This window comes from Oxyura jamaicensis, chromosome 2, assembly GCF_011077185.1.
Source record: "Oxyura jamaicensis isolate SHBP4307 breed ruddy duck chromosome 2, BPBGC_Ojam_1.0, whole genome shotgun sequence".
NCBI lineage: Eukaryota > Metazoa > Chordata > Aves > Anseriformes > Anatidae > Oxyura > Oxyura jamaicensis.
Genome location: NC_048894.1, coordinates 145143200 through 145166066, shown reverse-complemented (window position 1 = coordinate 145166066; position 22867 = coordinate 145143200). Strand labels below are relative to the sequence as shown.

At 42.1% G+C, this 22867-nt stretch overlaps 1 protein-coding gene across 7 annotated transcripts in view; it reads left to right on the top strand.

Annotated features, from left to right (window-relative positions):
* Nucleotides 1-908: 908 nt before the first annotated feature.
* ENPP2 (ectonucleotide pyrophosphatase/phosphodiesterase 2) overlaps nt 909-22867 on the top strand; it is a 71559-nt gene continuing 49600 nt past the window's right edge. For 3 of the 7 annotated variants that reach the window (XM_035317671.1, XM_035317665.1, XM_035317664.1), the window contains exons 1-3: nt 909-1100; nt 15000-15102; nt 20913-21068. In XM_035317671.1, the coding sequence (XP_035173562.1) occupies nt 924-1100; nt 15000-15102; nt 20913-21068 (436 nt within the window). In that variant the 5' untranslated portion in view covers nt 909-923. Of the gene's footprint in view, nt 1101-14406; nt 14705-14857; nt 14903-14999; nt 15103-20912; nt 21069-22867 lie in introns of those variants that run through there. The other 4 variants (XM_035317672.1, XM_035317667.1, XM_035317666.1 and 1 more) reach the window with 3 other exon arrangements.

The window sequence follows — 22867 nt, the reverse complement described above, 5'->3', positions numbered from 1 at the left end:
TTTTAATTCTGAAAAATAGCTGGCATATTTGGTCTTAAATTAAAAATAGATTAAAAAATACCACACACTTTCCAGTACAAAAATGGTCGATGAAAATGTTAGTTTGTTGGAGTAGTAAACAGCAAAAATCAAGATCTTACAATGGAAAATGTTATCTAAACTTAAAGAGGCATACTGCTATTAATCTTCCCTATAATGTAACAAAGAAGCGCTCCAAGGGACCTTCCCTTGACCTGCCTCAGCTGCAGTTTCTGCTGCGGTATCCCTATGGCAGGGTGATAAACTCTCTCGTCTCTCCTCCAGCAGCCCAGCTTTAGCAATATCTAGATCTCATCTATGCTAAATACTATTAGCTTCTATTTTATATCCAGTAAAGTAGGAAGCATCAAAAATACTTTAAAGATCACATTTACAATATAGAAATTTTTTGTATAAATATATAAAAATATCCTGCAAATCATTAAAAATCCAAGGCCTCTGTTTTTCTTATCTGGGTGCATGCACTTAAAACTATATGTGCTCTAGAAAAGCTGGCTGAGTTTGGGAGTGGCTCATAGGATGGCTGATGATTGGAAGTCAGGGCTCTTTGGTTTTGTAAGTAAATATCTAAAAGCAGATAAAAATACTCCAGCTACCTTTGAAAGCGAAGAAAATAATCCTATCCGTTACTGAACAGCACTACTAAATGATTAGAAAGAGCTCAGCACCACCTTGTTATATGCACATGACCTCTCCTGAGGCATCTGTAGCCAAAAAAAAAACAACAAAAAAGAACAGATTAAGTAGGCACACCAGTCTGCTGCATTTGAAAGCGGATCTTCAGGACAGGGATGCTTTCCATAGAGTCATTTCAGGCAAAGGTCACATGTGTGCATATAAAATCAGCCCTGAAAGCAACGCCTTTGTCCCCAAGCTATCTCCCAATGGAGCCATTGTCCTGCAGGGGCAGCTGGCACCCTGACTTCAGCTCCCAAGCCCAAGGCGGCCGGGCAGCCTCCTGCCAGCCGGACCAGGGCCAGGGCAGCCACTGCAGGGGCCAGGGCAAAGCAGAGTTTCCACGTAAAACCTCAGCCATGAAGAAAAAAGACCCGCTGGTACTGGTACGGTAGGCGCATCTTACATCCCTTTCCACCTCCCCTGTATTTTTCTGGCTTGTTGAAGCAGTCTGAAGAAAATATAATTACAAGCAAAGGCAAGCTATGAAGTAGTGTGAGTGTATTTTTGCCAAGTGTAGTTTGGATTGGGATTTGACAAGTCGAGAGTCAGTTCAATGTGTGTTTAGGGGTGATGCTGGAAGTCCTCTGATTCATAATTAAAATAGAAAGCATTTTTTAATGCACAGAGAAGTAAGTCTTATTTGAAAAATCATAGTAGATCTCTTAGAGCTTGTTTTACCTTATGAAGATAGTTTCTCTCATCATCTTTTAAATATAAACTACCATTGGTATCTTGTTACCTTATAGCAATGTTAAAATTGGCATCCAGTACATACACAAGCAAAGCAACTTGTTTTGTTTGTATTTACCTCCTGCAATATTAATATTATGCAAACAACTACTTATGAGTTTAGCTCCCACATCACCTGGCTTTTGATTTATATTAAAATCTTCACTGTCTGGAGCTTCACTAGTGAAGCGTTGGGCTTAAAGGCAATCTGTCTCAATAGGGTTCCCATTACAGGCATCTCTGCTTAAGCCTTTTTTGTTGTTGTTCTGAAGGAAATGTATGAATTTCTTTAATCCAGGCAATAACAGCTCAAGGATCTGCATTTTTTTTCCTAACTCCCTATGCTACAAGTGTGAAGTGCTGATTAGAGGCACAAGTTAGTAAGGATTCTGATTTGCTTCTGATTTGCTTAGATTTTAATTGTAATTGTTCTAATTACTACTGATCTCTGCATCTTCCTTTGAGAACCCATCAGTACTGAGTGTGCTGGGAAGGGAGCGGTAGTGGGGAGCAGCTGGAGCTCTGTGTACCTAAAAGAAAATAAAAGAAAGAGGCTGACTCTGCCCCTTACAGGAGCTGCCCACAATTGACCTTAACTGTTTAGGGATGAATATGGGCATTTTTAGATTAAGAAAGAACTTCTCTTGAAGTCCAAAGTTATAGAAATGTTTATTCTTAGCAGGCTGGCCTGTTAAGAAAACAGAATAATACTCAGTTTTGTATTCTACAATTTTTTGCCTCACTTCAGAGGATGTAATATGATGATTAAACTATGAGTTTAAAGATACTGTAGCAGACAGGTTCCCAATTATTTAAAAAGGATGCTAGTTAAGTTTGGATGCCAGACAGATAAAGGTATCTTAGCATCATTTTTGAAAGTTGTAGCTGTTACTAACAGTGCTCTCACATAGCAGGCTTTACCCGAGGATGCCAAATGTGATCCTTTTCACATTGGTTGAACTAGAAGAGGAGGTATCAACTAGTTCTGGGAGATCGCTGAAAGGTGGTGGCATGAGACTGCTCCTGGCAGTTCTGAGGCCAGCACCACCTTGTCTGAATGTCCTCATATGGTATTTTAAGTTCTTATCCACGGTATTTTGCTAAATTAACAGGTTACTTACAGAAAAGGAACCACACCTGTTATTGCTGGCACACCAGCAACACAGACTAGTTTACATGTGCTTGTGAAGCTGGAGGCATCCTCGACCTCTTCTGCACCTCGCTGAATGGGGGCGTTCAAAGCTCCCAGTGCAGCCCCAGCTTGGGCTCATCATCTCGTGAAAAGGGTGTCAGATCAAATCTCACAGGCTTTCGTTGTCTCAAAACCCATGAAACCGTGTGCTCCACTCATTTAGGCTGATGGAGAACAAGGTAGCTGTCAAAGAAACACACATACATAGATAAACACATACAGGCCCTACTGGCACTGGAGAAATAGTTTGCTGTTGTGTACTGTTTAAATTCCATGAGAAAGATCTATGGTAAATGATCTACTGTCCTAGCTGTCTTCATATTTCAAACTATTGATTTTGCCTCCAGAAATGACGAAACACTTAGAAGTTACAATTGTTGGTGCTGTACATGAATAATCGGAAGAAAAGCAATTAAAACTATATACTACTAGCAGGTATGCTCAGCTCCAGTGTTGTAGTCCCATTTGAGCCACATAGCATAGAATGGATCATCCTTACTTGTGTGACTAGCAAAGAAATTGTCTCCAGATGCTTCCTCTTCTAAATACAATTCCTGTCCAGCCACCCTCCACTTCTGTAGGAAACTTTATGCATTCCTTCCACACTTTCTATTATGAAGTACCTCAGAAATTTCATCTTACTTTCTCCCTTTGTTTATCTGATTTCATACCGTCGGGTAGAAAAGCTTGTGGGCTGAGGTAAGGACAGAGAGGCTATAAACCTGCTCCTGTGGGGTTTATTCCATGAGCTGCAGGGGAACAGCCTCTGCCACCATGGTCCTCTCCATGGGCTGCAGGGGAATTTCTGCACCTCCACTCCTGCCTTCACTGACCATGGTGTCTGCAGGGCAGTTTCTCTCACATTTTTCTCTATTCTCACTGCCTGTGCAGTGTATTTTGCCCTTTCTGATAAGAGTTTTCACCGAGGCACCACTGGCTTGGCTGCTGGGCTCAGCTGTGGTCTGAGGTGTCTGCTGGAGCTAGCCAGAACAGCCTGTGTCCGGCATGGGGCTGACCTCTCCTCCCAGAGGCCCCTCCAGGCCCTGCTACCAAAACCCCAACACAGACACCAATACAGAAGCCTAAAATCTTGACCTGGAATCATTGTGCATGCATAACGCATAGTCTTACATGTTCCTGGCCTCACTCTCTGATCTCCTGTTTCTGTGTATATTTTTTTGTCTATTTAAAGATTTTAACCTGGATGTCTTCTAGTGTTGGAAGCCATCATCTTTGGCTTTGCTGTCGTTCAACTCTTCATTGGTGTTTTTTCTTTTTAGTATGTATGTGAGAGAGTGTTCTTGGAAGCTCATCATTGAATACAACCTCATTTTGTTTTCCCATGTCATCTGGTGTAGCAATCTGCATGTTATTTGCAGAGCATGGCCAGAGCTATTCCTGCCATTTTTCTGCTGAAACCCTCTCCCCCACAGCAGCTACACCCCATCCCCACTACTTTAATTTCCTGTTTTATTCTCTTTGTGGCTCATTATTTCTTGCTGTTCGCTGTTAAACAGTACCTTCAGCTGAGGTCCTTCCTCTCATCTCTGTACTGCTCAAAGAACTTGGTTTATATTAACCATATTGGATAAGAACACTTTGTTCATGCGGGCTTTTTTACCTAATGCCAAATTTCAAGCTTCTGGCTTTGTATTGGCACCCGTCAAAACACAAACAGATACAGGGACAAGGCCAGGGCATGCTTCCTATGCTGCTGGGCCGTGCTCCTTGCACTTGGCCAGGGCCAGCCCGTGCGGAGGTGTTCCAGGACAGGTCCATGTGCTTCTGTTTACTCACAAGCTAACCCACCAGGTCACTTATTATTATTATTATTATTATTTATTGCAAAGGACAAACAGGCATACTGCTGAGTGCACAGGCAGGACATCTCCAAACGCTCGTCCTAGGGAATCACTCCAGGTTTTCCAGAGAGCCCCGTGCAAACCTGGGACAGGACTTGAACACTTCTCTCTGCACTTTTCAAGCAGCATAACAAAACGAAGTGGAGGAATACAGCCTACAGACACCCCATCCCACTTCTGCGTATTCATTGACTTGACTCAGAAAGCTCAGTTTTGCCAGATTGTTCTGAACTGCCTTATTTGAGTAAGAGTCCTTGAGGAAGGACAAGATTTTGGTGAAGTAGGACGAGATTTTGGTGCTGCAGCAAGCACCAACACTCCTGACAACTAGCAGTAAAAAGGGCAAAGAGTGAAATTTAAAGTAGAAATTACCATCTATAGAATATTTACCCCCTTATTGCTGTATATTTCTCTTTGGAGAAGAACATTTTCAGTTGTATTGACTGTATGTGCCTGGTACTACTGATGAATCTGACAGCTTGAAAATAATTTTCTGGGGTATGGAGAAAGAGTCCTGATGAAACAACACTTTATAGATAATTAAGCTTGCATCATCTGTAAGTTTTTGCTTTCCTTTCTTTCTGTACTGCAGCCAACACAGCTAAAGTGGCAGTGAAGAGGACAGGCAAACAAGAGACAAGGTTGTGCCTGGGGTGGGACAGAGGGCAGGGATCACTGCTATGAGGTCAGGTGAAATTCCCTTGGAGCTGATAGCCCCTTCGTTCAGCATAAATGTAAGAAGCCCTTAAATGCCTTTTGGATATCCAGAACAATAGGATTCCATTCTGTGCTCAGGGAAACAGCATTTTTTGTACATTCTTTGTAAACGACAGGATTGTACCAAAGAATTGCTTGATGCCACAACCTAAGTCCTCTCTTAAAGGAAAGAAGTTAAAGGGTCCAAATCTCATCTGGCTGCCAAGCCCAAAAGGATTTATTACTCAGGTCATTTGTGCTTGACCACATAAATTCAATGCTGCTAAATAGGCTTCAATTTTTTAATGTCCCTTAACTTATATTGGACTTGTGCACTAGTGCACAGTTGAAAGGGAGCAATACAATAGACTAGAGATCAGGCATGGTTTTCTCCCATCTGGTCCCCCAGAAGAGAAAACAAGAATGAGATATTCCCTCTTTTGGAGCCTCCAAAGCTCAGTTCTCCTAAAATATTGTCTATTCTTTCACCCCCAAATCCAAAATGACTTTTCCTGCTTTTCCAGCCAGCCTAGCTTTTCCTCGTGGTCGTTAGGATATAGCTCTGACTGTAATGGGATATTGGGTACCTGACAGTTGTTGCTGGTGGTGTCAAGCCTGGTTTATTTGCTGAAGCTTCTGCCTCCTAAAGCTTCCCATGCCTCTGCCCTGTGCCCTCTGTCCCAGCTCCTTAACACAGTCCTGAGATCTGGCTGCACTTCCACATGGCCTTATAGAATGGGGCATTTGGGTTAGTTTGTTTATTTTAGCTATAATGCATCAGAGTAGCAAGCAATGGAAGCAGAAGCTTTCCTAATTTCATTTTTTAGTCTGATACCTTCCAAAAACATGTTGAATTATCAGCTGAACCAAGCAGATGTTTTAGCAGGCTCAGGTTACCTACAAGCAGGGATATGAACATGAGGTTTTGGTCTGATATTCATTTGCCAAACAGCTGTTGTAGCTTAAGCTACTATAGGGGAACCAGGTACGTGCTCCTGCTCTTGTCTCAGTGCAAAGTGAACCTGGTTTGCCTGAGGGATGGGGATGCTCCTCTTCTGACTTCAGCTGTATCACCTGAAGATATTGCTGCTCCCTGCCTGCTTCAAGTGCCTCTCACCCATCCCCCCATCCCTTCTCCTTTACCCATGTTCTTTTTTTTTTTCTTTTCTTTTCTTTTAAAAAAAGTGATTTAATTGTAGTATTCCTGAGCACCATGTAGAGCAGCTGAGCAGTGAAGCTCCTGCAGCTGGTGCTGTGTGGTGCAGAGGAGATGGAGCGAGGCAGGTGGGGTGGGCAATTTATTGCCCAAATGGATGATGGAGTTTGTAGACTTGAGTGAGGACAGCAGGCAGAGGGAGGAGACCTTTCCTTCAACTGTTAAAGCTGGAAAGAAAAAGCTGGAAAAGGAGGTGTCTCTAGTCTTTTCACCAGATCTGTATTGTACTCGTGTCCATTTTACATTGCATTTGAACGGACAGTGCTTTCAAAGGTGTTTGGTTGCAGCATCTTAGAGAAGGGGCAGCAACAGACAGTGAAAGGACACTAAATTAGATAGCCCCAGCTGTTTTGCAGCCTGTGAGTGCCCAGGAACATCTGTCTCTGCTTTGAAAAGCTTCAACAAATATAATTTCAAGCTGACTTCAGTGTTGTCTGTTATGGAAAAGGGATTTACTGGGGTAGGGAGGAGAAATATGTATCTTCTGTAAGGCTGAGTGAAGCAGAGCTGCTTTTATTATACAGTAGTCAGCAATCATTAAACCAAGGAACAGATTATTTCTGAAAATTGTGTATAGTTAGATGAAAAAATGAGTTAGAGAAACAAAACTTAGTAAGATTATCTGCTTTAAAATACTGAAGAAATCTGTTAATATTTAAGTGGCGGGTTTTGCTGTAGTCAACTTGTTTAATCCATAAAAATGACTCTATTCTTTTCCAAAGTTTTATGCTAAATAGATGAAAGAAGAATTTGCAATAACAACCAAAAAACACTGATAATCCTTAGGCAAACCCATGCTAGAAAATGTTTGCTTTCTAGCACTTTCCTTCATATATTTTTTTTTCATATTGCACTCCTGCAGAGCTTGGAATGTATTCAATTTCACATTATGATATGGGTTGAAAAAAAAATCTAGCAATGGATCTCATTGTTTTGTTGTTGAAATGTTGCTTATACTTTTCTCACCCTGAGAAAACAGGGAGTACTGTTCCAGCAGGATGTTTTTCACTTTGTGCTTACATTTGTCATCTTTGCACTCGGCCGTAATCAGAAAAAAAAGCTGGCGTGCAACTGAAGCGGTGCTGACACAGTTGAACTTAGGAAAAATTGTGATGCTTGGAAAATGGCCCATCTGTCCGAAATGACCTAAAAAGTAATATGCGATTGTTTAAAGCTTTTGTGCTTTGCCGTTAAAACAGGCAGCGGCAGATGCCTGGTCAGAAAGGCGGAGAGCTGAGCGTGTGCAGCGCTAATGCTGCTGCTCCCTGGCAGCACGTGCAAGGGAAGAGAAGCGCTGCTCCGTGCTGTCCCCTGGCCAAGGGATGCTGCTCACTGACATTACCCAGGTTGGGGTTCAGAAGCAGTAGCAGCTTGCAGCTCACTGCATCTCACAGACACGCTGCTTCCAGGGCTGAGGACTGGAGCACTGAACTCTTCCAACTGCAAAAACCTGTGAACAGGAGTCTCTTTTAACCCTTTTTTTTTTTTTTTTTTTTTAACTCATCATGTGGTCCTAGGAGTGTTTTTTTGGAGTAAGAGGGATGGGAGTGATGGCAAGGACCAGCCAGTCTGCCAGGACTACTGATAGGTGCTTGGTATCTGGACGGTACCTGCTGGTTTCATTTCTTTATTGAAGGAAAAGGGCTGAAAATCCAGTTGTTTCCAACTTATTCAAATACCTTACTTCTTCCAGTTGCTGGAGATAGCTTAAGTTTGTGGTTTAAAGGTGTGTCTTTCTACAGTAAGATAAAACAGTCCCTCCAGAATGAGCTTGCAGATGGATCTAAGTTTGTGACAGTGTTAGCAGTGTCCTCATTTTATACTTTTTTCTTTAAGCAGAACTTCATTCAGCTGCTATTGTATCCTCCTGCATGAATGTTCGTGAGGCTGTTCAGTGAATCAGATTAGGGTGTTTGGCCAACTTTTAATAATTATTTTACTTTCATTCTTGTTTCTTTTTTATTTCTAACAAACACCACCACTGCCCCCCCGCCCCCCACCCCAGACATCTCTTCTTCAGGCTGTCCTGATTTTTTCAGGATTTGTTTTTAGCAGAGTTCCTGCTCTTTATAAACGTCCCGTGCCTCTTAGCAAATGAACTAGCTCTGAGCTTGAATCAGACTTGTGTTCATGTGAAGCAGATTCAAGCCCCAGATGGCCCATAGCCTTTTTTGTTTAACAGCAACACTGTCACAGCCTGTCACTGGCCTGCAGCATTGCAGTCATGTTCATGCATCTCTTCACCGTGCCAAAAAAAGCTTTCATAGGTACAGACACTTACAGGTCACCGTAAGAGCAGCCAGTTCTTCAGTCTTGAAATGCCTCCTTGTGCAACTATAGAAACAAAAGAAAAATATGTCCAAATGCCCAAGCAGGGCATGTCCCTCTTTGCTGTGGAGGGATCCTGTTTCCATCCTGATATCACGTTGCTTCTTCCCCAGAACAAGTACTGATGCTGGAGAGCATGGATGTCCAAAGCTCCAACTACAGGGCAAGTTGAGAAAGTTATTCATAGTGACATATCTCTTTAAACTGAAATCAAATAGGGTTTCGCTATTTAGAAAATACCAGTGTTTTTTTTAGATTAATGAGAAGAAAAATATCAATTAAAATACTTTTTTTCTTGATCCAAGTGCCAAAAACATTTTAAAAAAAAGAGAGCTAAAACAAACCAATAGAAACTCTTGTTTGGCAAAGACAACAACTGAAAGTAAACAGAGCAGTATTAATTATATCCACATTTTACTTGTAGGGAAGAGATTAGCACTTGGAAATTTTTTAATCATAACCAAGCCTTGAGCTTGTAAAGTGTGCCAAAATGGAGTTTGGGCTGAGGGTAAATATGATTAAGTAGGAGAGAGATGTTACAGGATTATTGTAGAAGTCTTCACAAGAAGTTTTATATACCCAGGAAGTTCAAAGCTTATATTCCACTGAAAAAGGTTCAAACATCGTAAAGGATGTTCATACAAGTTATGTAAAGAAAGTAGGAACATGATTTGAAGTCTAGAAAACCTGCTTGCATCTTTAAGAAACATTACCAGCTCTGCTCTTTTTTTGTTTCTTTTTTCCTTTTTAGCTTTAAGTGATTATTTCTGAAGGCCCATGGTTGCTGTAGAATGAAATAACTTGTATCACTTGAAAAGCTCAAATAAGTGAATAGTGATTTTGTGGGATGTGTATGGTACAATTTAAGCCCTTCAAGACATCTAGGATACTGGCTGTAATGGGTGATTTTTACACCATCCAAGCCTACAGCTCTTTTCAAAAGACAGATGTGAAGCTGTTGGTGGATACCTGTGATACCAGGCCACCATCTCAAACAGCAAAAAGCAAGGATGAAAACCTGAAGATATGCTTAGCCTTGCACAGGCTGCATTAAAAACACATGTGGGCTCTTTGGCTGCCTGTTTCACTCACTCTTACCCTCCATAAAGAAGCAATTTTTCATCGCAGAACAGTTTTCATCTGCTGCATGTTAGAATTTTTATGTCTGATTATCTTAAGAAATGCAGTTATGAACTCCCAGTGCATTTTAGTAGAGTACTTGTGCTGCTTCATAATAATCATATTGTCCAGAAATTGAATTCAGAACATGTTTGTTTCTTTGAGGACGATGAAGGTATGCATGTTGGGGTAGTGTTAATGCTGTTGCTGTTGTACGTGCGGTTCTCGGGGTGAGGTGTAACACCCTGTGGTGGACCAGCTGCTCTGTTAGCTGCAGTACCGCTGGAAGGAGAGCCAGGCTCTCAGCACATACAGTTTTCTACAGGTCTCTGAAAACTTGTCTGGTTTTCATCTAATCTAGCTGCTATGATAGAAGATGTGGTTCTGCTTATCAACCTTGCTTTGCTTGTGTGTAGCACGTGAGCTAAATCCCTCCATGGGCATCCCGGGCAGCTTCAGGAGCTGCAGTGCTCTCGCCAAGCCCACAGCCACCGAAGCTGTCATAGAGGATGTGAGGTGTGGGAGAATTTATTCCTGTATGGCGTTATGCCCACCCTCTTTCACCAGGCCACCACTGGTGTTTCGAGCTGCATCCCAGAGAGCATGTGAGTTTTACATGAGTAAAGCAGAGCTGGGATGCGGATCCCCCCTTTGGGCAGTGCTTCCTCTTCTGTGTCGTGGTAGGCAGCATGTGTAGGCTCAGTCTGGGACAGGCACCCTGCCCACACACCTATGGTTCATGTTTGGTAGCTATCGCAGCAGGGCAATGTGAGGGGGACACGATGTGCTCTGCTGGTCCTCAGAGGTTCTGTATGGGTCCGGGCCCTCAGCTCCCAGCCCTGTGAATCCTGCAGGCATTATGTAGGGGGCTCAGAAATGCTGATGGGCCTGTAGGTGCCTAAGGCACCTTGTGCCTCAGGGGCTGGGCTGCAGCAAGCTGCAATTCTGAAGACTTTAATTTGTCCGTGATCCTCCCTGAGGGTCTGGCACCACTTTATGGATCTTTCTGGCCTAGAAAGTGTTTCTCAGCCCCCTCCTTGGGTGCACTTGAGAACATGGTTTGCATACCTTTCTCCTCAGGCGGTGATGAGCAGACAGATAATCAGACAGATAATTGGAGAGGTATTCGTTAAGCTGTCAGGCACTGGCGGGTGGTGTTCTGAGGCACTTCATAAACAGGTACTTTCATGAGCACAGCCTGGGCTATGGGTCTTCCCAGTCTTAAGGGGTAGCAGCAGACCAGTGTGGCCCCTCCACCTTGTGACCTTTGTGCCTGCTAATATTTTCTTTTCCTCTACACCCTGCTTCCCCCTTTATGTACCCATATGAACATCTGTGTCCTCACCTACTCTTTATGATCACTTTCTGTGTTTTTGTTTTCCAAGCCAACTTGCCAGACATTTGAAATCTATCACCTGTGGGAGCATGCAGTCAAGTTTCTGGGCTCCTGCATCCCAGGCTGGTCCCATCACAGGCCATCACCCTCCCTCTCAGGCCATCACCCTCCCTCCCAAAGGTCTTGGGGTGCTTTCAGTGAGTGCCCACATCTTCCCAGGGTTGCTTCAGCTTCTGGAGGCTTGTTTGCTTTCACAGTACTTGTGTCTGAGGGCACTCCGCATGGATACTGCTTGAGTTTTGCAACCGAATTCCTAGTTCATCAAAAGGTTTTGTTCTGTGAAGCTGACATTTCATCTACCTGACAAGCCTTTTTTTCTTGGCCACAGCTATATGTAGAAGGTGTATACAGGGGGAGAGAGCTTTGAAGCATTTTGGCAAAGTCCTTCACCTTCCTGCTGTTTATGTTGCTATCAAAGATACTGGAAACTGTCACCCTGGTCACCTTATGTGGCTGATGTGCTGCACCCAGCAATGCAATGTGGAGATAAGGAGCTAGAAAGGCTCATTTCATTAGAGCCCAGTCCATCCCCAGCCTGTGACTCAGTCAATATACTTGATTTATCTGCATTCTCATTCCCCATTAAAAAAAAAAAAAAAAAAAAATCAAGAAAAATTGATTTTATACAAGATTGCAAATGTTGCCTTTCTTTTATTAACTCTGGAAAAATAGAACAGGAATTCTTGTAGTTCTGTAAATGTCACAGCATGAACTTCTCATTTCAAGTGTCACCTAGTGGCTGGATGGAAGTTTTGCATTCTGACTTAAATAATCAGTACCATCATAGTTATTTAACAGCCATAAGGGCCAATCCTTATACACAATAATTGAGAAAGATGCATTTCATCTTCTGTTGATCTGGTTAAAATTCCTTTTTAAAGTGTTTAATTCAAGCCCTAAAACTTGTACTGAACCACTGCATGACCAAAGGGTCAGGAACACATTATTTCTACTTTATTCTTTTTTATTCTGATGACTAAAATGGCAATTAATTGCTAAAAAGTTAATTGCCAGTGATCCCAGCAGTGAAATTTTCCCTTAACAAAATCATTAAACCTTGTTTATGCTAATAATTTCCTTGTGCATCTGTGGGGTGGCTTCGGGCAGAATCCTTGTTACAAAAAGCTGATTGTGCTTCTGAGTATGTGGTCAGTTCAGAGCTACTGGAAATTGTGTCTTACATAACACATAAGAAAAATATTAGCAGTTTCAGAGTCGTTGTCTTCTATAGTTCTCAAAGGATATTATGGAGGAGGTTAAATAATGTAAGATAGTATGGACCAGGAAACTTAAAATGAGCTCTGTTAGCATGAAACTGTGCAGTTTACAAACTCCAGAGATGTTAAATGAATGAAAAAAGAATGAAATGTATATTTAAAATTTAGTAGAAGTCCATGTTGCTGTATGTTTTTTTGTTTGTTTGTTTGTTTGTTTTCTTGCTTCATTTTTCTGGGTGGTCATTTTTAACTTCTGTAGGAACTTTCTTTTGAAAGAACTGAACACCTGCATGTTAGGAAGATACACAGGAGCTGTAAGGGCTCAGCATTTCTGAAATTCAGGTTGGATATATTGGCTTGGTCACTCAATATAGGTAACTAGACTTGAAAATTCAGTTGTGTTTTGCCTGGATCACTCGGTGTCTTGAGGGTTCCAGGCTGGAGGAGAGCTTGGTCTGCTGATTCTTGTGCTTTGCCCATCAAACCACTAACTTCATCAGCTGAGATATGCAACACCATTTTGTCATTTTGTGTGTGACACCTTTGGTTTCCCTTCTGCTTCTGTCATGCACTTACCTGGTGTACTTAACTAGTGCTTGTGGGTGAAGGTGTTTAACCACAGTATATACCAGATACTAAGAGTGAATAATGTTATAGGAAAATCTAGTAGAAATTGTGGTCATTACTTTTCTCTAGACCTCTGTGCAGTTTTTTTATTTAGTTAGTTTTTTCCTAGAAAAAAACTGCCTTCAGCACACAATGCAACCTATACTTCAGCTGCTTATTTCATTTTCCTATGTGCTAGTGATGAAGTGAACATCAGAAGATGGGTCGTGACTTCACACCCCTGCTCTGTGCAAGGAGAGGAGTACACTGTCCTGATACAGCTAAGATTGAGGTCTTCTCAGACTAATTGCATTTCCCTGAGGCTTGCAGTGCAAAGATGCAGCCCCATAATAGAGCCACTTTGGTTAAGAAATTGCATAAAAAAGGATCAGCTCCTAGCCAAGGGTGGCAGGCAGATGAGATGTGGGTAGCAAAGGGGAGCCTCTGCCCTGTAAAGCCACATGGTGGGGAGGGACAGATATTGCTGCAGGTAAAAGGTACTTCTCAACATAGCTCCGAATTGTATGTGCTTGATATTGCATGATGGTTTAAAGAAAATTATAACATGTTCCTTCATGCCAGTATCAACATGACAAGGTCCCAGGGGAAGCAAAAAGCCCATCCATATGATTACCAAATTGACTCTGTCCCTTTAAATGTCATTGTTAGTAAATACTTTGATGAAAGGAGCTCTCATCAGACAAAAAAGCAGCGAACTACACTGGTAAATAATTTGCCTTGGCAAACAATATTTAAGCCGCCGATTCCAACCATAATTCTGCTCAGCATTATCATCTGCTTTGTAAATAGAAGTACTTATCCAAACAGCTGAGCTTTCTGCTGTCGTTGATGAAAATGGGAAAATGTGGGGCAGAGGGAACGTGCCGCTTCCTTTCCTTTCTGCAAAGCTGCGGTTTCCAGCTCTTCCGATAAAACCATGCTTTTCCATCGCTCTGTGCCTTGCAGGAGGCTAGAGCTGTAAAAATACCCCCATGCTCCCAGCATGTCCCCAGCTTGGGGGACTCGGATCCACGACCCAGCCAGGAACTTGAGCAGTGACCGTGCAGCACGAGAGGGGTGCCCGGGTCGCTGCCCCGTGCTCATCCCAGTGCACAGAAATGCCTGCGGTGTTTTGTGCCACTCAAGGATGGCGTTGGGGATATTTTCGTTTCACAGCCTGGGCGAGCTTTCCCCCCTCCCCTTCTTCTTCTCCGAGCCAGATGGAGACACATTTGGTTTCTCTTTTACCCATGTTACTTCTGCGAGGAGAATAAAATGAGCAGGAACAGCTATTGGCCGCAGCAACAGAAGAAAGCCCTGCTTTGCCAGAGGAAACCACATAAAAGCGTGCGTGTGTGTGTTTGGGGGGAGGGCGCAGCGAGGGATGATGCCTGGAGCTTCTTGCACTCGGAGCTGCGATTTGTGAGTGAAACATGATGAAATCACCCCCTGGACAAATCACACGAGCCTGTCAACCTCACCAGGTGGGATTACTTGTAGCTAATAGCCCGAACTCCCAGAGCAAACAGAGCTCTGCGCTCACTATAAAGCAAAAGGGACGGTACTGCATGGGCTTTTCAAGAATCCTCTAGTATGGCTAAGAAGGACTGCTTCCACTTACACCAGGTAGGGGAGGAAAGGAGCATGTTTGCTTTTAGAGGAGGAGTAGCCCGTCTCTCCTGAATAAGGTCCTACAAAAAGGAGCGTTTCAGCTGCAGAAAGAGATGTTTTATTCATAACCCCCTTCTGGTTTGTGCTCCTCTGAAACGGTGACTGTCAGCTGCTGCTCCAGTGATGGGAACTGCAGTGCTGGGGAGCTCGAATGTACAGGGACCATCTCTGCCCTTTTAATCATAACGCTCATAGCTTGGAAGTCCTGGCTTTCGCACAGTTTGATCACTCTGCTGTTTTGCTTTTGCAGGTTATATCTTTATTTGCTTTTGCCTTTGGAGTAAATGTCTGCATGGGATTTACAACAAATCGCTTTAGGAGATCTGAAGAATGGGATGAGGGCCCAGTCTCAGGTACAGTAACGGACATAAATTGTGCATCGCAATACCCTTATGTTATATACGGCGGTTAGAAACCACTCCTACGCCGAAACAGTAGTTTGCTTGTTCCTTTTACCTCTAGGATATAGAGAAGAAATAACTCACTGAGCCTGAGTCAGTTGACCTTTGGGACTCACCTATAGGTCTCCTATTTACTTAAACTTTTGCTCTGTGTGCATGTGACTATGGAAAATCTAGCTTATTTTCAGAATTGAGCACCGCCAGTCTCGCGGAAATCGGTCTCCATAGCTGCTTCATCGTGCTTGTGAAGTTTTGCGCTGTGTGCGGTTTCCCTCTAGAACTAACAGAAACACCCCAATTGCTTTAAGGGTGCTGGTTGCATTTTGGTAGCTATTGAAGCGGTTTCTCTAATCTTGAGTAATGCTTTCAAGAACACGCTGGTGAGAAAAGCTTTTGGCATTTCTGCGTCTCCTGAGGTCATGCTGGTTTGTGAACAGTAGAAGGCAGACATCTGACAGCGGCGAGGGCCGAGCAGGTGTTCGCGTCCCTCGCCAGCAGATGTGCTGTCAGGGGTCGGCTGTTTGCCTTTGGAGGAAAGCAAGAGCATGCCACAGAAGGGACTGTTGTTCGTGTTCTGGGGCAGTGTAGGGTTTTGTGAGCTCAGGCATAGTCCAAGTGGAAAAATATATAAAATGGAAAACTAGTCTTTTTTTCTTAAAAATAAAATGAATGTAGGCTTGACTTGTGTCTCTATTCCTTCCTTTGGCAGGAGGAAGGGAACCTGTGGTCATTGACTTAGAGCTGGTTAATTTAACTGAAGTGAAAGGGATGTAATACCCATCTGTAATGACAGCCTGTGAATTTTCATTGTAAACTTTTTTATGGTGTCCTGAGGTTGTTGTGTGCCTGGTAACAAATATGTGTCCTCCCCTTCCTTGTCTTTCTCAAGAATTAGTGTCTAATCACAGCCACAGTTGGGGTGGTTGATCACTGAGCAGAGGCATTTTAGGTAACCGAAGAGATAGTGGTGGTTGCTTTTGGTATTTATATAACAGCAAAACAAATTTGCTCATAAATCAAATTTATTACTAATTTTATCTTCTAGTACATAAACTCTAGAGTGGTTGGCTAATGTGTGTAGTAGTGACATGAAGGATTTGCATTTCATGTCTTCAACACCTGGCTGTCGGTTGCTTTGCTGTTGATAGTGACTAGTGACTGTGCAGGCTTTAGGGCAGGGCTGCTTTCTACCAAAGTCCCAAAGGTCCAATACTGGGGACCCACTGCAGCTCAACAGTGCCAACTCTGCTGAGCCCACCAGCACCATTCAGTGATGCCAGGGCTGGGAACAGAAGCTGTGTGCTGTTTCTAGTAGCTCACCATCCCAAGAGAATAGTAGGAAATACTGGATATCTCCCCGAAAGGCAGGAGATGTGGGTTATTTTGGGGCAGTCTATTGAAAGGGTGTGTATGGTTGAGATTGAACCAGAACCTGGCATTGATGTTGCCCAGTCTAGGGGGCAACAACGAGGACAAAACCCTCTGTTACTCTTTGTTTCCACATGCATTTGGGAAGCCTGGTTACTTTTATGGCGGTAAAAAAAAAAAAAAAAAAAAAGGAAGTGAAAGCAAAGAATAAATTATTATTGCCGCATCTATCTGAATAAGAAAGTAAGCTGTTATGCTAGAAAGGTGCCTTTTTAAATAAAAGTAAAGCATTGTGATCAAAGAATTTTTTAGGCATTAGGTTCTTGTACTTGCATGACTTTCAGTTGTACTTCATCAGAAGTCTAGTGCTGTGAACTATCCAGAATGAAAGATTGCTGCATGTACTTTTTCAACTCCATTCTGCCTTGGCTTATTTCCAAGTTTCTTAGTGTTTAGAACTAATTATTTTGTATTGGCAAAACTGCCTCTTTATTAAACATTGCTGTATATTACCAGTTTGTTACTTCTACAGGGGCATGCCATGATTGTAGGCAAACTTCAGTTTTCATCTATTATAGAACTCCTCTACAAGTCTAAACCAGTGTTTTGTTTTGTTTTCCATAGTTCATTATACATGCATGTCAAAGAAGTACCATCATGCCTAAAAAGTTCTCTTGATCTCTTTTGATAGTGTATAGATATGTTTGATATTTGTACCCAACAATCAAGACTTTTTTTTTTTTTAAAAAAAAAAGGAAATTAAACGCACCAAGGCTGCTGTTCTTCATAACTTTGCCTTTGTAAGTTACTTACTGTATGAACCTTCCAGACTTCTTGGTAAGTACTTCCAAGGAAAATGACTTTAGCAGTCTCTTGAAGCATGTTCTGTAGTCATAGTAAGATGATAGCTTCAATCTTGGAAGGAGAAGCACTGATGTTTTTCTGTTCCTTCTCACTGCATTTTTAAGCGTGACACTAAACCCAGAATTTATTGTCTTGGAACAGCTCAAATTGTTTTGTTTTCCTTAAGTGACTTTTCATTGAAATTTTATTAACTGCAATGACATAATGGAAAAGTGAAATGCAAATTTTTAATTTGAATATTACATAGCAAAACTGGTGCTTTAGATGTTTTATGTAGGTATTTGGGTGATCCACATAAGTTCGTTCCATATAGGATCCCAAATGGCATACTCTTACCAGGTAGCCTCCTTCCTATAATGACTGTATAAACATGTCTGTATTTTGTAGTCCTACAATGGAAATACTACTGGAAGTAAATAAACTCTATTTTTTAATGATGTAATTAGATTGAATCAGAGCAAGTAGCTTGATACAGTGCATTCCCATGTGAATATAACACACTTACAATGGAAATGTAATAACCTTCATGAATTGAATCAGGAAGACACTATTGCCCTATATAACTTTTTCTCTCTAGTATATGACGTGAGAAATAATCTTTAGATGTTTACTCAGAGGCTAGTGGGCCAAAAAAAAAAAAAAAAAAGGCATGGGAAAGGATATGAAAAGCTCTATGTATTAAAAAAAGGAGGGGAGGATCTTCATGGGGAGGTCCCTCTGCATGTTGCATGGAGCCAGGTCTGATTGCAAGAGCTGTGGAGGGATGCAGGTATTTTGAAAAGTATTTTGGAACTGTGTAAGTTTGTTCTGTACAAAGTCTTCAGTGAATTTGAAAATGCTCGCCATGAATGGAGCTCCTGATGATATATTTTCCAACTCTTCTACATGCACCAGTACCCATGCCATGGCATTGTGCATGACCTGAAATCATGGTCTGGCTGCAGAGGCAATGTCAGTCATCGTAAACAAAGGAATGACCTTAATGTATTAAGAGATCAGGGAAGCTAAACCACGTCCTCTTTTGTGTTGCCATGTGGAAAGTGTCCTACATTGCCTTAGGAGGTATAACTTGAATTTGCTAAGGAACTTGGGATAATTTATCACATTGCTAATAAAAGAGGATGCCAGGAGATGTGGAAAAACTAGTAAATAAGGCAGCTGGGCTAAACTAGTCTTATGTGAAATGGAAACCCTACTTGCAGTCATAGAAGGTGAAGCTAAAGGGGAGCTTGACCAGCTATGTAGACATTCTCTATATGCCAATACATGGGCATTTATTTCTGAAGTGCTCCTGATGGATCCTGGTATATAACCTACTCTTCAAGTCTCCAAGATTGCACAGCCTCTGTAGGCAATTTGTTCCAGTCGTTTCCCGATAAATGATTTGTCCTTTACAACAGTCAGACATTCCTTGAAATACAGTAGACACTGTTCTGTAATCTGCAGTCAGGTTTACACCTTCTTCTTCCTAAACACATGTTGATGTGTGTTTCTTGACCTTCTGAAATGGTCTCTCTCATTCCTTTGAAATGAAGGGGGCAGTGCCAGTGTAAGGAATATATAGTCTGTGGTTGTATGTGATACCTTTGAGTTCAAATTTGCAGTTTACTGTATCTGTGATCATATGTTACCTCGCTTCCAAAGGGAAAGTAGCAGAAGAGGCTAAATAACAGAAATGTTCTTTAGTAACAGATTTTCAGGAGCATTTGGCACAAAGCAGCTGCCCTTAAGAATAAGGAGCAAGACTTCATCTCTCTGAAAATCTGAGCGTTAGCATGCTTTGAAACAATTCTCATGTGATTAATTTCTAACATAGATTTGTGGCCTATTTATATGACTAAAGAAAATACTGTTCTGTGTGTTGCCAACACAGATAAGCCACCTTTAGCCCCTAGGATCTCCCAATGGCCAAAATATTGATGGCTCCTTAAAAGCATCCTTGCAGAGTATTACCTGTGGAGTGAAAATTCCCTGTGACTATGCTGGTACTTGCTTTGAGCAATGCTCACCTGACTGAAAGTCAAACAAAAGCAGAGAGACACTGTTGCCCACCTTTCCATTTTCCAGAAATCATATGAATGTGCCTTGCTACTATCATGATCCATGGCTGCAGCCATTATAGGTTTGCTCCCTCCCCATCATACTGCTGTAGGGTTGATTTACTGCCCAGTCTGCTCCATGAAGTGTTTTATGCTGGTGCTGCTGGTGCCAGTGCCACTCCAAGGGAAACAGTGGACCAGTAGTGCAGGGGATGGGAGGTGGTTAAGTCATCTCCAGACTTCCCCTCTATCTTCTTTCCCAGCCATTTTTACAGTGCTGGGATAAGGTCATCATGTTTGGAAAGAAATTTTTCTTCAGTTTATGTGGAGACTGAACTTTCAGCTATGTAAAAGAGTAGGGAAAAAATACATGAAAGAAAGATCAGAGCAACTGTTTCCCAAAAGTGCCATTGCATCAGTTCTCTTAAAATCATAGAGCTAATCATGGTGAGGTTTGCCAAAACCAAAACGTGGTCTAAAAGAAAACAAACTCTAAGACAATTTCAAAGACTTAATTTTAATAGGTCTCTCAAAGAACAAATGACATTGTGAAATATTCTTTGGAACACCTCTGTTTTTAAAGAATAACATGAATTCATCTCAGTTTATTTCATAAAAAGCCATTAACCCCAGAGAGTAGCACACAACCTTCCTGCTTTACGTAAGCTGCTGTGTAGGACTCTGATAGGAAAAATGTATAAGATACTAAGCTTTGAGAAAAGAGCAGGTAAGTACACACCAGCTCTGACAATAAGGGCCCTTACTAATTGGTTATTGAAGTCTAATGCATTATTCATGGTTTTCAGACTGGCAGTCCTCCATTTACTTATACACATCAAATATATTGACTTCTTATATACTTGTATACTTCTGTACTTTGTTTAATTTTATAATTTAATGCTCTGCAGAAGAACACTAAAAAGTCTTGCTTTGCTTCCCCATCAACTTACAGAGCATCTTACAGTTTTCGTTCATGCTTGACAGTGATTTGGCACCTTCCAGTAGAGCAAACCAAGTCCTGCTGACTTCATGCAGATTAATTGCAGTCCTTTACTATGCGAACTGCCCAGCCAGCCATGAAAATGTCACTTGGTTTCTGAAAACAAAGGCCTGCTTCTGAGGAATAGCTGCAGATCCTGGAATTGGGCCTTGGATACTTCAATACATTTCTGCTAGTAATCTCTTGATTGTAACAGAGGTAAAGCCAGGTCCATTTATTTGCAGGATATTATCACAGCATGCTGCTTCCTCATTCTTTTCCTCCCAAAAGAGCTGCCTTTTTGGATTTTTAAACTTTATATATATATACATACATACATATATATATACTTGGGTTCTGCAAGCAACCCTTCTCCCCTTCTCCTCTCCCCTCTCCCTTCCTCTCCCTTGGCAGGCAGCTGAGGTTTCACTCATCCAAGTGGCTCCGGGCTGAGCCACCTGTCCCACCATTGCCGGTCTGACAGATGTTGCCCTGTTTCTTGTTTCACACAGTCCTGTCAGATTCCCCCTGGATCAGTACCTCTGGCTCCTGCAAAAACAGATGCTTTGAACTTCAAGAGGCAGAGCCTCCTGGATGCCGCTGTGACAACCTGTGCAAGAGCTACAACAGCTGCTGCTTTGACTTTGATGAGCTGTGCTTAAAGACAGGTACGATGGGTCTCCTGCTCTGCATTGGCAGGTGCTGATGATGCCTGGCTTATGCGAGCAGTTGGGACTGGCTGCTGTAATACAGTGCTCCCTGCTGTAACCTGGGTCTCCTCCTTACTTTGCCTTACCTTGCTGCCTAGGCTTGGCTTAGCCCAAAACGCAGCCCATGTGTCCTTACAAGGAGCAGGAGGAACACACACCTATTGCTCCTCACTGCTGGGCTTTTGCCATGGTTTCTAGGGCAGAAAAAGACAGGGTACTATTTGTACTACCTGGAAAGGAGATCTGATACTCATTTACAAACAATAATCAGCATTCAGGCACCAGTTGTCCCTCCAGGTTACAACGAAGAGAGCCATGGTACAGACTAGAGGTTGGTCTCTCAGCATTATCCACCCTTTTTCTTCTAGGTGATAACTTAATGTTAGAGCAATTCAGACTTGCTTGTGGATTGTGCATTGTGAAACTGGGAGTCTTGAAGTGGTGCAGGTCCCTTCAGAGGTGACAAGCTGGGCTTGTTACCGTTGCTTTACACTCTGATTTCCAGATGTCAGGATGCATATAACACGCTGGTGAAAATGTTTACCTTCAATTCATTAGACCCTGGGGAAAGGAAATACAGTGCTGTGTTCATTTTCCGTTTTTCATGACTCATAGGCAAGGGAAACTTCAAAGAGGGCCATGAGTTATGCTTTATTTCTTAACATAGTGCACTTAAATTATTAGTTGTACCCGTCTCCATGAATGTTTGCTTAGTGGTCAGAGTTGACACAGGTGCCTTCTACTTCTGCTGTTAAACCTTCCCTTGCTTTATCAAGGAATTACACTTGCTAAGCAGCCAGAAGAGAAATCTAATGACTGAAAATATCGTTGTTCAGGGATGGACAATGTTTGAGAGAACCTCCTCATTTCTGTTTATAAGGATATTGTTTGAATAGCTTGGTACCAAATCTCAGTACTGTGATTCTGTAATCCAATGTAAAAGAAATGGCTTGGTTCCAGGCCAATAAGTTTCGAATTTTAAGCTGATGCTGTTTTGTCCCAGTGTAAATGACTGTAGAATGTGAGGTTCTGAAGACTTTCAGCACATTGCAAGATGTTTACTCCCAAAGAACAGACTCTCAGTTCCTCAGTCTCCTGACCAGAGAGTACAATGACCATTTACATGTAAGGATAGCTGCATAGCCCTTAGAACTGTGGTGTAAATTTTCTTATAAATCCCAATGGCATTTATTAAGACAATTATCACATTTACAATCTGTAAATATTACATATTTATAGAAAAAAAGCCCCATATTTAGGAGAAATGGAGAATTATTATTATTTTTTTTTTTTTTAAACTGGGTGCATATTAACTAAAGTGATCTTTTCAGTTTCCTATTGGCTGGGCCAGGACACATGTGGGAAACCATATGCTTATATCCTCAGGCCCTATTCTAAAGTGTAGCAATGTGCAGACCTGGAGAGAATGCCATAATTTAGGCAGGCCCTTAGATCCTAACTTCATTTGCAAGATGAGAGGAGCAGGAGTGTTTTACAGCTGCTGTGCCATGCTTCTCCTTGACGTGCTTCAAACTTTGCAGCTGGTGCTGAAACTCACCCACTGAGGTATTAGAAAGTTCCTTCTCTCTCTGTGAAGAACCGACGGGAGTATAACATCACTTTGTATCCACACAGTCTCTTTTCATCTTTCTCTCATTTCCCACTGATTGAACTGGGGACTTGAATAGAATTGGGTGAAAAAGAATGAATTACCCAAGAAAAAGCAGCATTCCTAGTTTGTGTTCCAAACTCCACTT